At 48.6% G+C, this 16,478-nt stretch overlaps 7 protein-coding genes across 7 annotated transcripts; 1 reads left to right on the top strand and 6 right to left on the bottom strand.

Annotated features, from left to right (window-relative positions):
* Positions 1 to 670: 670 nt before the first annotated feature.
* Positions 671 to 2,290, bottom strand: FVEG_06725 (hypothetical protein; the record flags this gene model as incomplete). Its single annotated transcript, XM_018895134.1, has 2 exons — positions 671 to 703; positions 758 to 2,290. 2 exons carry the CDS (start codon positions 2,288 to 2,290, stop codon positions 671 to 673), a joined length of 1,566 nt encoding a protein of 521 aa, XP_018752346.1.
* Positions 2,291 to 4,942: 2,652 nt separating this feature from the next.
* FVEG_06726 (hypothetical protein) lies at positions 4,943 to 5,503 on the top strand (the record flags this gene model as incomplete). Its single annotated transcript, XM_018895135.1, has 1 exon — positions 4,943 to 5,503. One exon carries the CDS (start codon positions 4,943 to 4,945, stop codon positions 5,501 to 5,503), a length of 561 nt encoding a protein of 186 aa, XP_018752347.1.
* A 354-nt stretch (positions 5,504 to 5,857) lies between these two features.
* Positions 5,858 to 6,412, bottom strand: FVEG_06727 (hypothetical protein; the record flags this gene model as incomplete). The annotated part of the gene is made up of 1 exon (XM_018895136.1): positions 5,858 to 6,412. The coding sequence occupies one exon, from the start codon at positions 6,410 to 6,412 to the stop codon at positions 5,858 to 5,860; it is 555 nt and encodes a 184-aa protein (XP_018752348.1).
* A 375-nt stretch (positions 6,413 to 6,787) lies between these two features.
* FVEG_06728 (beta-glucosidase G) lies at positions 6,788 to 9,274 on the bottom strand (the record flags this gene model as incomplete). The annotated part of the gene is made up of 2 exons (XM_018895137.1): positions 6,788 to 9,060; positions 9,112 to 9,274. 2 exons carry the CDS (start codon positions 9,272 to 9,274, stop codon positions 6,788 to 6,790), a joined length of 2,436 nt encoding a protein of 811 aa, XP_018752349.1.
* Positions 9,275 to 11,059: 1,785 nt separating this feature from the next.
* FVEG_15929 (hypothetical protein) lies at positions 11,060 to 11,305 on the bottom strand (the record flags this gene model as incomplete). Its single annotated transcript, XM_018905161.1, has 1 exon — positions 11,060 to 11,305. The coding sequence occupies one exon, from the start codon at positions 11,303 to 11,305 to the stop codon at positions 11,060 to 11,062; it is 246 nt and encodes an 81-aa protein (XP_018752350.1).
* Positions 11,306 to 12,763: 1,458 nt separating this feature from the next.
* Positions 12,764 to 12,988, bottom strand: FVEG_15930 (hypothetical protein; the record flags this gene model as incomplete). The annotated part of the gene is made up of 1 exon (XM_018905162.1): positions 12,764 to 12,988. One exon carries the CDS (start codon positions 12,986 to 12,988, stop codon positions 12,764 to 12,766), a length of 225 nt encoding a protein of 74 aa, XP_018752351.1.
* A 1,154-nt stretch (positions 12,989 to 14,142) lies between these two features.
* Positions 14,143 to 14,337, bottom strand: FVEG_15931 (hypothetical protein; the record flags this gene model as incomplete). The annotated part of the gene is made up of 1 exon (XM_018905163.1): positions 14,143 to 14,337. One exon carries the CDS (start codon positions 14,335 to 14,337, stop codon positions 14,143 to 14,145), a length of 195 nt encoding a protein of 64 aa, XP_018752352.1.
* Positions 14,338 to 16,478: the final 2,141 nt, after the last annotated feature.

Here is a 16,478-nt window from a genome sequence, read left to right on the forward strand (position 1 = left end):
TGTAAGTATTATTGGGTTGTTGCAGTGAATATGCAACTGTATTTATTCGGCATTGTTTCTACAGGTTGATCTTCCCGGGTAAACACAGAAGTTGAGGTTTGGAGTTACATCAAATGCATAGGGCATTCTCCGGGGTGGTCTACCCCAACGTGATGTGCCCCGGGTTAAAGGGCTACAGGCCTCGTTCGTTGGTGGAATCATGCACGTAAGAGTCCAGACTCTCCATTGACCTCGTGATGCTCATCAGATCATCCACCAACTGGATGACTTTCCCACATAAGCAACCAATCGTCGTGGTTAATTGGTGATAATCCATTGCTTTGCTCTCACACAACATACCATACACACATTAAAATAACAGGTACAAGAATACGCTACCCCAAGCCCTTTCCCTTCCCATCTATATGCTCAACAAGGCATATCTCGATCCCTTTTTTTGTTAAAACCCTTCCAACTCCATCATGCAGAAATAAAAAAATAAAACTAAGACGCCGATGCTATGCAGTATGCGAAACATGAGAGTCGGAAGAAATGTAAAGATAAAAGTCATGGAAATGATAAAAGGGGTATACAGCAAAAACACAAACATCCACCGTTGAACAGGAAACTTTGAGAATCATGTATTCATCTCTCGGAGTGAAGAATCGTATGTACGTGAAAGACGGGTGGATCAGGGAGTCTTGGGACGCTTCCAGTAGTATTGCTATTATATAGTGTAAGTTTGAGTGTATATTGCCAAGTTGAGATTGTCACAAACCTTGTGTTGCTTGCGACAAGCGCGGAGACTGGGCTTGCGAAGGCCATCGACGACTGCGGCGCGACGCTGCTGGTCGTCGTCTTCCTCGGGGACATAATAATACTCGCTCTCAAGGGGCTTACCGGCTGCGTCCTTGCCCTGGCGCTTGATGATACCAATGCAGGGTGTACTCTCGATAACATCACGGAGATCGTCCTTGGAAAGGTCTTGCTTCTCCTCGGAGGGCAGGTGGGCCATGATGGTGGACAGAGGAGTCGAGGACAGGCGCGAGAAAGCGAGCTGATTGATGACATGGTTGCCAACAGCAGGGTGGGACTCAAAGGACATCCTGAAGATCTCCGGGGTCGGAGAAGACATTCGAGGAGGAGACGAGAGTGGAGACTCGGTCCTGGCCTGCTGCTTGCGAGGAGACTGTGGAGGAGCAGGAATCTGACGAGGAGCGAACAGATCCGAGGCAATGGCGCTGTGGAGAGGGTTGGCACGCTTGGCACCCTTGAACACCTTGGGAGACTTTGTCGTTATCGAAGCCAACCGGCAGGAAATGTCGGCGCCGAAAGGCCCGAAGGAGTGCACGATAGGATCATTCTCCTCATCGGGGTTGTGGTCTTCACCATCACTGACCTCACTGCTGAAGCTGGCAGTCACATCGGTGCACATGCTGACATTGATGTTAGTAGGATCATGCTTGTGCTCAGGGAGTTCAAGCTCAGCATCGTCCTCGTAGATTTCAATGTCACGCTGTCCGGGGAGCAGAGCCTGGAGGCGGCGGGAGCTAGAGAGACTAGCAGGCGTAGGGCTCTCGGGAGAAGCAATACGAGAAGCGCGACGAGGAGGGGAAGACTGGAGAATGGCCTGGGCACGAGCCTGGCAGGGAGGAGAGTCCCAGGTGGTGTCGGAGAGATGGTCAAGAGCCCGCTTGGGCCATTGGACGAGGACACGCGAGTTTTGCACGTCAATTATGATCTCGGAGCCCTCTGTTTCACTGGTGAAGCTATCGCCCTTGTACAGCTCCCACGTACGACCCTGGCTATGCAACTTGAGACCGTTCCAGCCATTGCAGACGATTTCGATCTTGCTGGGCTCGAGGGGGCTCGCGGCAGCGACGAAGCGAGCCTTTACGTGGACGCGGGAGACGAGGCGGTCAGCGGAGATCTGGTAGTGTGACGAGTTGGACGATCGGCCCATGATGAGGGTCTCGCCGTTTTCCGAGAGTTCGACAGCGGGGACGGCAGCGAGCGGGGCACGCTCGGAAGCGGTAGCGGACCGTTGAGGCGGGGAACTCGAGAGGATACCTGTGCTCGACGTGGGAACGGGAGTAGGATATTTGAGGTGAGCTCGCGACGAGGAGCGCCCAGAGCCGAGATTTTGTCGCTTCACGGGTCGAGGGAGGTTTGGAGATGATGAGAGTGGCTCAAAGGGCGGAAGGAGACTCGGTGCTGAGCGCTTGGAGCCGGCGAGGGAGTAGGGCTTCATTGTTGGAAGTGTTGGTTCAGCGGAGGAGCCTTTTCGAGGTGACGAGCCTAGAGAATCCATTTTTGCGTTTTTTTGTTTCTTGTAGGAGTTGTAGAGGCTTGTTCGGTTCGTGGAGTTGTAGATCGAGGATCGAGGTCGAACTGGATCGCGTCCAGAGACGAAAGATGCGAGTACAGGTAACACGCGTAAAGTGCAAACGTCAAACTCGCTCAGGATTCGAAATCTAGATCGAATCTTTCGTTGCCGCCAATTCTCTCCCTTATCCTTCTTGATGTCTCGCCAACAGGCGTCGTAGTGTCAGAGAACGATGACGACACGAAAGGCGGTCTAGTATCTCTCTCTCTCTTCAAGTAGAATACTTCTTTATTTAAATCATAGGTGTCAAATAAAAAGAATGAATGAGATACGGTCCCAAAGAACTCGACCAAGCGTGAAACCTTTTTTTGTATGGTAGGAAGTAACGTGCAGGTGGTGGTGAGATTGTAGGAAAGGCTCTCGTGTTGGGTAGCGGGAGGTATTTAAAGAGGCATGCTCCGCTTTACGCGGGACGCGGGCGCCTCGCGAGCAAGTACGGAGTAGTCGTGGTTTTTTGGCGTTGGCGTTTTTACAGTGGTTGAGAGCGCTGTAATTTAGGGAGTTTCATGGGAGTTAGGTGCTTAACGCGGTTCTGGACGGGGCGCGTTGAGTGGTGATGCGGGCAGTGGAGTGGACCCGTGTTGGCGGTATCGATAAGGATGATGCTCGCTGGGACGCGCTGAGTTATAGTGGCTGCGTTTTAGATCCTTGCTTGACATGCTTGATGTCTCATGTGTAACCAATCCCCTTTTCTTTTTTTGTATATCCCCTTATTGCTGTCTTTAACTCAATATCTCCCTTGCTTTAGAAGCACGTTGTGAATCTAATCGTGAAGAATTGCCGTTGAGGATTTAACGGGGATTGTTGGTAAAGCCAACCTCCTGTGTTCAACCTCCAATTTCTTCAACACGTCTCCACCAGTGAATCCATTGAGAGTGGTCTCGCGTTTGGAGACTTGTAGACCAATCCCTTTTTAATAAAAAGTATAAAAGAGTCTGGCTGGGATTATGTGCCTTGCTTTTTGTGTTCGGTAGTTATGCAGAATATCCACCTTTGAAGAATCTTTCTAGGGTTAAGTGAATGCACGTCTTGGACTTGGTTTCATGATGGGCTTGGGAGCGTGTATAAGTTTGATGCATCGCGCTTTGATGTTGGATGAATGTTGTCATGTTTTGGGTTGGTTCTTGAATATATTGAATGTAAGCCCGTGGCCAACTTCAGTGGTCCGTTCATGGTTCAATTGATGTTTCCAGTCGACTCTTGGCCAATATATGCGTCTGCTGCATCGATCATGAGACGACCCTCTGGTCTATGATTCAGCAATACCTCTGACACCTATCATTCCTTGACAAATATCGTCAATCGCATCCATGTGGCATTTAGCGAGCTCGCCAGTGGTTATCTGATCAGCCCTACGCCACAGATCGAGCCACGGCACGCATCTACGCGACTTGATCCTTACCTCAGCCAAGGTACCCTACATCGTTTTTATATCACAGGAGAACTTCACAAAAACGTATCAGAATTGGCATCGTGCCTATTTAAAATAGAAGTACTTGCTTTTATCTGTATCAATTATGCCTAGAAAGACATTTTCATTGTAGAACTGCTGTTCTGGGCAAAATAATGAGCCAAGCTAGTCGATCATCCAAAAGTTGGTGATAGCTTCATCCCTTCTCGCCAAAAACGACCTGGAACCGTATTGTTTAGTCCTCAGACCTCTGGTCTTTGTCCTTTTTTAAACCATTATCCAAGGGCTAGCTCTTACAGGTTACTGATAAATACCTTATAAAGATTACAGTGACATTCGTCTCGTCTTGCACTCTGAGCATTTCGAGGGATCAGCCCCCTTCTGCTTGTGCTTCACCTCTCGTCGACATTCCTTCCCCTTCTTGGAGTCCTTGCAGAAGTCATCGCCGAACTCGACATTGACACAATGGCCGCACTTTCGGCACGATGTTGTAGTGATCCAGTTGATACACATGCTTGATCTAGTGTTAGTTGTTGTCTGGGTCTGGGGTTATCTGAGGTTGGGATGGGGATATTGATGTTGGTTTGAGATGTTAGTAATTGCTGGAATGAAGTGAAGAGTATCTGGACTGTTGCATGGGGGAGAGGCTGCCTTTATATAGTTTTTCAAGGACCGGATGCTACGAAGTTAATGCCAGAGGTGTCTAAGTCATGTCATGCTCACTTATCGGGTGTTGAGCTTGAGTTCAGTGAATATACACTGTTCTTTTGTTCAGCAATTAAACAAAGGACATCACACGTAAGTTAATGTCTGCCGTTGTAATGTTCACTCATCACGCATCGCATGATGGACAAAGAGTTGTCTTGTCGGTCACTGTCAGCCTCAACTGACAAAAGGCAAGATAGGCATTGGCAAATAAACCCAGCAAAAGTTAGGTATCCTAAGCTCAGGCTACCTATATTAACTCAGTCTTTATTACTTAGGTAGGATCATGGCCCTGAGCTTTCTTTCCTCCCCTGCTTTAGCTAGTGGTAACTTCCTAGAGCTGAGCATCAAAGCACAGATGTGTTCCTGACAACGCCAGGGAAGACCATTCTCTCTTCTTCATCTCATCGTTAAAGTCACTGATCGAAAACTAGATACATACTGTCATCTCCATTATCGCCATGTCTCACAACAGTATAGATGAAGCGGCCTTGAAGATGCTTGACGAAATGGAGGATGAGCAACGCCTCAAAGACGCCTTCCAAGATGGCTGGCACCCTGGCCTGCCCATTCCCATGCCCAAAGAACCCATCTACAAGTTCTCCGAGTCCGCTCTTCAGGTCGGCTACTTCAGAGAAGATCTCCCTGGCCACCCCCCGTCCCTATCTGCCAACCGCAAGAAGAACGCGAAAGCATACCTCATGGTGAAGCGCATCGATAGCGACATGCCCAGGACATTTTTTCTCTGGTGCGACGCTGATGGTAACCCCGTTAATAAAAGGTACATCCAGATAGCTGAAGGCCTTGTCATTCAAGATCTGAAGCGGGACCTGATGGTGATGTATAACAACCAGGAGATATGGCTTACCATGGACTACAACGAAGAACTCAAGGTTGCGAAGGACCGAATGGCTCTCAGGCGATGCGAGATAAGGGGAGAGACTTACGAGCTTCCTGCCGATCAAGAGGGAGGGGATAGGGAGCCATGGCTCTGCAGTGAGGCTGATCCAGAGCTGAACTGAGGTCTGTTGTGGTAATTGATGGGATCAGAACCGGAATAATGGACGATGGCGGTGTATCAGGATTCCCGTTATCAGATGGCAGTGACTTTTCAGGCTATAGTTTGTACAACAAGCACGAGAGGATATTTCAGCGGTTAGTTTGCAGCGTTGGGAATAGTACTAAGAATCACTTTCATCCCATCAGTTGATCTGTGATAACTTGGGAGTTTATAAGAAGTTTTAGCCCCAAGGAATAAAGTGACTCTAAAGGTATATGAGTAGCTGCTACTCTTCTGTAAAGATGATCAGGTACCCCATTGTCCTGATCGCCATCATCCTTTATTCTCATACCCCCAATTACCACACCATCAGACCTCAGTTCAGCTCAGGATCAGTCTCACTGCTGAGAACATCCTTCTTGATGTAAGGAATGAACCGTTCAATCCGATCTTCATCATCAATGACAGGCGGCTCAGCCGTTCCCCTCTCTGCAAACTTGACAAGCATACGCCGAGTCACCATAGCCAAGATGGCACAATTGTAGTCTTTCACAAGCCTCTCCTCCTGAGCGTTGTACATCTCTACCAAATCCTTCTTCAACTTCTTGACAACGAGACCCTCAGCCATCTCTATGCAGTCCTTCTCCACGGCCTCGCCATCCGCATCACACCACAGGAAACCAGTCTTGTCTCCGTCGCGCTTCACCATGAGATAGGCCTTCGCGTCTTTCTTGCGGTTGGCTGATGGGGAGCCGTCGCTGGGAATGTCGTCTTTGAAGTGACCGACTGGGAGAGCAGACTCTGAGAATTTGTAGACGGGCTCATGGGGCATGGGGACTGGGCATGTGGAGTTCCATGGGCGGCGACCATATGCAAAGTCTTGTTCAATGGCGTCGGTGATTGACTGCATGTCTTGGGGATTGCGGGACATGGCGATGCTGAGGTTGTGAGGTCAGTATTTTACTTTTGGACCAAGTGATTGCCAATGACTTACGAGACGAGAACCCTGAGAACTCTTCGTGAATGGTTGTAGGGTCTGGAGATGATGGACTTGCGGTGTTGAGGAGAAAAGGAAACAGAAATACTCTCCGCTGCTGTCAGGAAGGCATCTGTGCTTTGATGCTCAGCTCAGCTGAATTGGCCACTGTCAACCACTGCAAATTCCAGGAGCAGGTTATTAGCACCGCGTGAGGTACCATTACCTGTCACTCATCGACACTGTCGTAGGAAACAAGTAGCTTTGAACTAACATTAACGTGGATTACTATCTAGGTAATTAGGGCATATCTCATACATCATAAACCTGTTACGCCTCAACAACAGTAACCTTTGTCTCCTCCTTCAAGTCCCGACTGCTGAATCCAACACGAATAGTAAACTCTCCCTCAGGGATGAGCCACTTCTGAGAAATGATATCCCAGTAGCTCAGATCACGGCGCATCAGCTCAAAGCTGACACTCTTGCTCTCGCCAGCCTCAAGGAAGACCTTGTCGAACCCACGGAGCTGCTTGGGTGGTGTACCGGCAGGCGCGCTGTCGGGGAATGTCACGTATAGCTGGGGGACAGTGGCGCCGTCGACCTTGCCCGTGTTGGAGACGGAGACGGTCACGTTGTAGACGGTCTCCCAGAGGGCGGGGTTGCCGCCGGGCTGCACGGGGAGATCCTCGGGCTGGGAGGTAATGTCGGATGCGAGTGGCTCAGCGGAGATGTCGGAGATTTCGAAGGTGGAGTAGGAGAGACCGAAGCCGAATTCGTAGCGGACGGAGATGTTGTGCGCGTCGAAGTAGCGGTAGTCAATCTCGAGCTTCTCGTCGAACCAAGACTGCCAGTCCTCCTTGCCGGTGGTGTTGACGGCAGTGGTGGGGGGAGCGTTGTAGTCGGTGCCGTTGAAGGCGATGGTGTAGGGAAGACGACCAGAGGGGTTGACATCGCCGTAGAGGAGGTCAACGAGGGAGTTGCCAGACTCCTGACCGGGGAAGTGGGCAGCGAGAATAGCGGTGACGTTGGGGTGGTCAGCCCAAGGAAGAGTGTTGATACCAGAAGAGTGAGTGACGACGACAGTGTTATTGCAGTACTTGGCAACAGACTCAACAACATCATTACCGTCCCAGTCAACGGAGAGGTGCTCACGATCAGCAGCCTCCTCAGCCCAAGTCTTCAAGAAAACGAGGCAGACATCGGGAGTAGCAGGGATCCAGAGATCAGTGACGTTGGTGGTAGCAATAAGAGTGTTGTTCATCCACTGCTGAACAAGAGTACCGTCCTGCTTAGCACGAGCATTGATGGCGGCTAGAGGCGAAACAAGGTATGTCAAACGACCAGTTCCAGAGCCACCACCAGCAACAAGAGTGCCAAATTCGTAGTCATTCTGGTTGTAGAAACCCTCAGTGATATCACCAGCATCGTTGCCAAAGACAGCGATGGACTTGGGCTTCTTGAGGGGAAGGGCGTTCTTCTCGTTCTTGAGAAGGACGGTAGACTCGGCGCCGTGCTTGCGGATCAAGTCGCCGTGGTTACCGCGGACGTCACGGCTGCGCTCGCCGGTGAGGTTGAACTCGCGGAACCAGGAGCTCTTGGGGCTGAAGGTGTTGAGATCACCGCTGGAGGGGTCGACGGAGGGATAGTCCTTGTCCTGGCCGAGCCAGAAGTAGGGAGTCATGATGCGGGTGATCATGTCGTTGACGCGGGTCTCGTCGAGGGTGCCGTTGGTGACGGCGCGGGTGAGGTTGCCGCCGAAGAAGGACTTGGTAAAGTATGTTCCGTAGGCACCGATACCACCGGGCATGTCCATGTCGAGACCGCTGTTGATGGCAGCAACACCGGCGTGGGTGGCACCCCAATCTGACATGACGTAGCCCTGGAAACCAAGCTCATCACGCAGAATTCCGTTGAGGACCTTTGAGTTCTGGCAGGCGTAGGAGCCGTTGAGACGCTGGTACGAGCACATCATGCTGGAAGCCTTGGCATGAACAGCATTGGCAAAGGGCCAGAGGTAAAGCTCGTGCATGGTTCGATCATCCATGTTAGACGAAAGAGCCTCCTTGTCAACCTCACCAATATACCCATCCTTGACAAAAGTAGGGTTTCGCATGACCTCCTGCTCATTACCGATAAAGTGCTTCGCAGTAGCCTGAACACCAGCATCTTGATGTCCCATGATAGTCTCCTCCATCGCAATACCAGTGAGGTAAGGGTCCGGCGAGAAACCCTCCCAGTTACGACCAGAGTATGCCGAGCGGCCAAGAGGACCGGCGACGGGGCCGAGGAGGATGTGAGCACCCTTGGCCTTGAACTCTTGACCCATGGCGAGACCGCGCTGGTAGAGGAGGTCCTTGTCCCACGATGAAGCGGCTGATACACCAGCGGGGAAAACACTGGCGTAGTCTGCTACTCGGATGGCGAGGGGGCCGTCGTGAAGACAGAGACCGTTGAAGTTGAGACGGGGAATGGCGACGATGTTGCCGACGCAAGGACCTGGAGTTCCTGTGACCATGTCGGCCTTTTCCTCGAGGGTTAGTTGGGAGACAAAGTTTTGAGCCTTGGCGAAGGCATCTTCCCAGCCCTTGCCAGTAGCATTGTCTAGAATGTCAGTACAGCCTCAGTGTCACTTGGTGTAGTTGGTGAACATACTGGCAGGGTAATGAGGCGAATGGCCGTACTGTCCAAGAATAGTGGTGTTCTTGGGCTGGACCCAGCTGAAAGCATCTTCAGCGCGATCACTCGCATCGTAGGCTTGGGCATTGACACCCGCGGCCAAAAGACCCGAGACCAACACAGATCGAATGCTAGCCATTGTGACAGTCTAAGAGATGAATGGCACTCAGTGATGATGATCTCTTTTCTTTTCAGGCTATGACTACAACTTATATATCCCCAGCACCGGCTACACTTTCCCTCCCCTCGGCGATCACCAGTCCAACCTCTTGCTCATCCTTCAAAACTTGCGTGTCTGCGTCATTGCAAAATTCTGTAAGTGCTAGCGTCGGCTTCGATTCCTTTGCTCCCCCGCACAGAAGAAGGAAAAACGACTCACTAGCTCACATGGACGATGCGGAGTAGCATTGTCCTACTGTCCTTTCACTGGCGATGTCCCGTCGTGTGATGCCATTCCCAGTTTAATCTCCATCGGCCAACTCTCACAGCCTCAGATCTACCGCAGCTTAGCCGCTGCGTCCAATGGAAGATATTCCCGAGTGTTGGTGATGGTGTCATGCCCCAGGTTTACCACTCCACAGAATGAATAATACGGCCGCTATCTGACCGAGGATCCGAAGTTCTCCCAGCGAGTGAGTTTATCGATTGAGTTAGTCTTTTCATCTCAATTGCCGGGGTTGAGGGAAAGCCGGGGGAGACAGCTTCTTCTCCGCAATTGAAATCGGCCCTGTTGTGGACTCGCACGCTTCGTTCATGCGGAGAAATTAACGTTGGTTGATGGAGATCGGAATCAAACAAACTCGTAGATACGAACTGTATACCTAGAAACAGGTGCTGATCACACATGAACCTTGGTTTCTCCCTGTAGCTGTCAAATTTCAAGGTTATGAGTCTTTTTTTCCCGGCTTCTCCACGATGGATTGTTTTTGACATAACCCGTTTATCGACCCAGTGCAGTGGCCTGGTGACGCTGATGTTACAGTGGCTTCGGCCCGGAGTCGTTACCGTTCAGGCCATCATGACGGGACGAAATGTATTTTATCTGGGTTCTAACGTTATCAGCCACACGACAGTTCAATTGCTCTCGCTAATATGTTCGTATCGAGTTCCGCATCTCGAATGACAATCCAAAACTCCCGTTTACAAGTGCCGTTGTGCTTTGATGCTCTTTACCATCGGTGTATACTCGGCCATGGTATTCTAAAGGTGCATGACTTTATTCCCATCATGGACAGCCACGATATGTGCAGTGGAGGACTCGGGATCATGTTTACACCCGAAAAGTCAATCGACTTCTTACCAGTCTCGTGGTCATGTTCATGGTTCTGGGGGTTACATTGGAGAAATTGTGTTCATTCTGACTAGATGAAATCTGGAGGTGCCACATTTCTGAGTAAGGAAGTTGGTTGCGTTCATCGTTGGCCGGATGTGACGATGTTTTGAGTGTAGCTTCGGAATTGACCATGGCGATCCCTGCTGGATGTAATTGTTAGAACCGTTCTGCCGGACTTTCGGTGAGTGATGTAGTCCCGCAATGTTGAGATGAATTATTAAACAATGGAGATGTTGAAGACACAGCCGGTGTCGCAGACTTACACGAGACTAGGAGTGAGTTTAAAGTGCTGACCGGGGATTGTTGGGAATCTCGGTAGCTGACAAAACACAATGCTTACTTCTCAACATACACTTTCAGATTTCATTAATATGTAATCGCGGGGAATACAAGAACAGAGATACTTTACTGCATTTGTCTACTAAGATTGAGAACGTTAATGACTGGAAAAGGTCATTGAAGCTCTTCCTTCAGGGTAACCATCCCGAAAACTCGCCTTACCCAATGACCTCTAGCCTTCGTTTCCTCACAAGCTTCCAGCTCGGCGACGGGAAGTAAAACTCCGGGGCTGGGCAATCTCCACTTCTGACCTTAGACCTCAACATTACCTTGCTTACCATCTGGTTTGCAGCGCTTGCAAAACTGACTATCAACATAAGAGCTGTAATCAGCCGGCTCTTCAAAACACGCCCTTTCCTCGATCTCGTCAATGCGGTTCATGCTTAGACCACTCGTCACGGGGCTCATGACAAGAGAGCAGAAGGACTTGTTGGAGGTGTAGTCGATAAGATGGCGGCAGGATTCGCAGATGGTAGCGGTGCTAGATAGTTGATACATTTTGGTGAGTTTGGTTTGGTTTGGTGAAGATGCTGAGTTTGTGTTTTTGTGTTTGTGGTGAGTTGACTCTTTGTTCCAGTTGAGTTGTTTGTGAATGATATGATGATGTGATATGTTGGTTATTCAAGGAGGGAAGCCTGCTGTATTTATTTAAGAGACAAGCGAGGCTTCATTTGTGTGTTCATGGGTACATAGGAGAATCCGAGCGATCGTGCAAAGTTTTTGAAGTGATAAATGTTTCGACCGGACAAGGAGGTACACGCTGGGCACTTTGGCATACAGAGCCTTTCGTTCATGCGAACAGGATATCGAACTGACCCCAGACTATGACGTTGTCGTTTGTGTATTAATTCATACAGAACAACGCAACCATGAACTCGTCCTCTGATCAGGTAAATCAACAGTCCGCCCTCCCTTTGCCCTTCGCCCTCGCTCTCGCTTCCTTGCACTGCAAACACTCCTCCTCATGAACATAGATGGTATCATGCCTTGTCGCCGTAAAGCAAATACCCGGTCTGCTTTGAAGAAAATGAGCGCATTTTATTTCTTCCAAGGGCATGGAGATGAGGTAGGAGCATTTTCTGCAGAGATAACCTGTGCTGTGGATAGTGCACATTCGGAACTTTGGTTGATTAGAAGGGTGAAAAGAGAGAGTTGATATCTTATTATCAACAAGTTTATAGGATAAGGAAGGTGTTTAAATGTCTGGATGAAATTCTTATCATGAAGTGTTTCACCGAAGAACCGTTAAGATACCGAATGTCGTGCTCTGTATCACAGACTGCGGGTACATCCTTTCACAAACCCTCAGCCCAAGACATAAAGCATCACCGAGACGTTGAGGGCAAGAGATATACTAGTAATGGCCCTGGCTAAGGGAGTATGTCACATCCAGATACCAAAGCTAAACCTCTAAAGCTTACGTTTAACTCCCCTCTGACCCTCTTTCTTCTTCTTAGCATAGTCCTTACAATTCTTCTGATCCGTATGAATAGTCGACGCAACTATCTTCTGCTTTACGCAATATTTGCCTGATTTCTTGGCAGGGTCACACTTTTCTGTCACGGTTTCATGGTCGATGATGTGGTCGCAGGCCCGGCAGCGATATTTGGTAAAGACTAGGTTGCACATGCTGATGGTAGAGAGTGGAGCGTTACGACATATAATTGGAAAGTAGGGGGCTCGAGGTACAGAGTTATATATGCACAACGACGTTGAAAGATTGGAGTGTCACGGTGGCGTCTTCATTCTATCGTCGGTGTCCAGATGTGTCACGGTGAGGGAATCATGTCAGACTTGTGCAATGTTTCACGGACACTGCTATCAGTAAAAGTCGACAAATCGTATTCAGACTATCAGCGAGATTGCTTCACTACCCAATCCGCCATGTTATGCCCAAAGCTCAGCGTCAATCCAGTCATGATTCTCAAAGCATTAGGCTCCTTTCGCACGAAGTGTTTATTCACCCTCAGCCTCAGCCTTGCATTCCTTAGCCTTAGCCTTAGCAGCCTTGGCCTTGCACTGAGGACACTTGGAGGAGTCGATCACGGAAGTCGTCTGCATACGCGTCTTCTTGCATGGGACTTCAACGTTATCCGCGTCCTTGCAATAGGCTGTTCGAGGGACGGGGTTTTGATGGCCGCATCTGATGCAGACGTACCGGGTGGTGTGAATGAAGCACATGGTTGAGAGTAGAGTTTGTTCTTAGCAGTGATGGAGTGTTTTTGAGTGTAGAGTGAAGAGATAGGTTGTGAGATAAATTGGAGATCTTGGAGATGGGATGAGGTGGGTGTAGTGGTATTTATACTTGGAGTTCTGCTGGAGCCTTTTAATCTTGGTCATTCAAACGACAATAACTCACATTCACTGTTGAGTCTGAAAGACTGAAGCGACGTTTGTATGGTTATTTAGGACATAAAGACTCACAGGACTTTAGCGTCTCTTAGGCGAAGCACTGAACAATCATCAAACGCATCAGAAGATATCAAACGCTCTCACTATATCTCACTATCCCTGCCTGACCTGGTAGGAGCAACAAACCTATAGCCGAATAGCTAGCTACAACCCAGTATAGGCTAAACTATTGCTTCTTCAACTTTGCAGCTTTGCAAACCTTGCATCCCAATTCACTCTCCTTTTGCTCACCCCCATTTTTGTATCGTTTGAGACATCGCTCCCCTTTGTTTGCCTTGTTGCATTTCTGACGATCCATGTCAGTTCTGATATGATTGCTGCATTTCTGGCATATTATCTTGACGTGATAGACAATGCACATTGCATAGGATCATACGAGTGGATTTTCTAGCGAGGTAGTTGTTAGTTTGGATCATTCGAAGGGGTTTTCGTTGGTGAGTGTTTGGGCACGTTTGCTTAACTGGAATGAAGGGGATGGGGAGCATGGTTATATACTCGTTTAATAGCTGCTAAACACTGAGGTCACCGGGCAGGTGAGCCGAGGGTCATGAAGTGGTTGATGATCGTCACTGGTTCCCTAGGGGGAGTATTGCTGAAGTCAATCATCGCGTTTCTATGGGCAGCTTCCAATCGCCATATCTGATACCACAATAAAGGATGAGTGATCTCAAGATCAAGAAAGTTAGCCAAGGGCCGCTGTATCAAATGTAAGAATGTTTAGAGATTATCAAAAACTATGCAAAGTTCAGAATTTGACATTTTTTTATTATCCCAAGAGCGAGCTCCAGAATACGCTTCTAGACTTCTAGGTAAGTACAATATCTGATTCTCTAGCAAAGAATCCCGAAACTAACCTATAAAACTTTCCCATGTGCTATCAAAGCACAGGGCTCAATTGCCTGAGACAGATCAGAAGCCCCCATTCATTTCTTTCCACTATTCTTCCCATCCATTGAGCATTTCGAGCAGTTGCTCACGGATACTTTCTTCGTGACATATACATTATCCTGCTTGCATTTAGTAGTGCCGTAATGCGGACACTTGTCTCGCTTGAGCTTTGTGTCGACGGTCTTGCCGCAGTTGGCACAGACCTCAGTGGTGTTGATCATGCGACACATGGTGAATACTATAGTAATGTGAAGATGTGGATGGGTTGCTAGTAGTGAAAGTTGGACTGTGAAGTGGGAAGGAAGTTGGAGATTGAAGGATGGATTGATTAGGAAGGGAGAGGAAGTGGGTTTATAGTCGAGATCATGATGAACTGTTCGTGACTGATCTTGATGTTGTTCGTAAATGTGAAGGAACACGTTCATGAACATGGGATACTAATTGTATAATGGCTTTGTTGTGCTGAACATAGGCCATTCAGATAGTGTAAACGCTCTGAACAGATCATGTATGAAGAGAACAATAGTATATATGCCCTGAATCATTACAATCTATCAGGTCGATGTTGGGTTTAAAGGTGCTGCGGTTTATTCTTCTAGTGATAGAGGTTGGCAAACTCTAGTCCAAGGTCGAACGTGATTGCGATATTGGCCACCAAAATGTAGCAAATTCGTCAAGGATCCAATCTTCATCCTAACAACCAGTGGATCTTCGCAGCTAATCACTAATCTTTCTATTTGCAAGAGACCCTGTGATATTCGCCTCGTAATGATTTAAGTCGCGGCGTGGTCCAGAGTTCATCTGTATGATTAAGGGCGTCGTAGAAGTCTGTACAAGGTTAACAAACGGCTTCCCCCAACTCCAGAGAATCACTCACATTTACCAAAGTCCATCATCGCCGACCGTACGTAAGTCTCAAATGTCGCATAATAGTAGAAGTACTACCCTGCGGAGGCTGTGACATAAAGGGAACCTGACTCTCAGGCGGAAATGAGGCGCACAAAATGCAAAGGTCAGCCTCGCACTTGAAGCTCAAGTTCAAGTCGGTCTTTCCGCAGCGCTTTTCCTGGTGGTAGCGCGGGCACTCTTGACACTCAATTTCTTCGTAGATGACGTTGTTGCAGCGCATGCAGTAGAAGACGCGGGTTATGGCTAAGCACATGGTGGCGGTTGTGATGTGGTTGCTCTGAGGTTTGTTTGTTTTGAGGGATTGAGAGAAAAAGAAAAGAGCGAGCGCGATGCTGGAGAGATCTTGAGTTGAGATTGAGTTCAGAAGGACTATGAACCTCTCTGCAGATATTGCATCTGTCTAGAGTGAAGGAAATTCAATGCAGTGTTTGACACTGCCGCCTCGTCAAGCAAGCAATACTAGACAAGCCACTCGTTATCACCCAATGCAGATACCCGTAAGAAGTCACACACCTAGGTATAAAAGGATAATCCTCTAAATAAGACTCAAATTGAAGCTACATATGCTAAAAGAAGCCGTTACTCACAGTAATACTCCCAAGCTGCCCTGCTACCGCCGTGCGATAACGACTTCAATCGGAGGATAACGCGCCAAACACTCTCCACAGATCTCCTCTTGATTCCACAACGTCACAGGGTATTCATTCCCACACGATGCGAATAGCCTGCTCCTCGTTTCGCTGGCCTTCCTGCACATAAGACCATGTTTCTCGAAGTTCCACCGGTTCCCGCAGACAGGGCACATGTAATGGATAGTTAGATCGTGGCACATTTTGATATGTAATTAACTCGGCTTTCGTGTTTTCTTTCTTCGAAGAAATGACGAACGTTTGAGATTTGATTAAATGAAGCTATGCCATGGCTTGAGATGGAGGAATTTATAGCTAACTCCAGAGGGATGAGAATTGAAGACTGAAGAGGATGATAGTTGTCAGAACACTTTTCTGAAGGCACTTAATCACAAAATTTGAGGAGAACAAAGCCATAGCCCAGTGATACACTGCATATTCTCTGTGCAGAGGGTGCGAAATGTGATTCGTCAAAATAACCCGAAAGTGTCGCAAGATGGGCTTTGTAGCAGGATAGGAAGAAGTAAGTACAATTAAAATACGTTACAAGCCCACAGCGCAAAACCTTACCTACCTACCTTACCGATTCTATTCACTGCCACAGAGCTGAAATGCCACATGACCGTTGCGAAAAACGCCCACTTCACATAAGCCACATCTCACAGACCATCCTATATGTCACGGTCTCTTATCTTTAAGGTGCCTATGGATAAGGTGGACGTAACCGCGGGAAAACGAAGTGCTCAGGGCGAGGAAGCTCCGGCTCCTTAGAATTTGCGCAGGTCCTACATGTCTCCTGATGATTCCATATCATTTCTGAGTACCTGCTCCCA

Source organism: Fusarium verticillioides, chromosome 7, assembly GCF_000149555.1.
Source record: "Fusarium verticillioides 7600 chromosome 7, whole genome shotgun sequence".
NCBI lineage: Eukaryota > Fungi > Ascomycota > Sordariomycetes > Hypocreales > Nectriaceae > Fusarium > Fusarium verticillioides.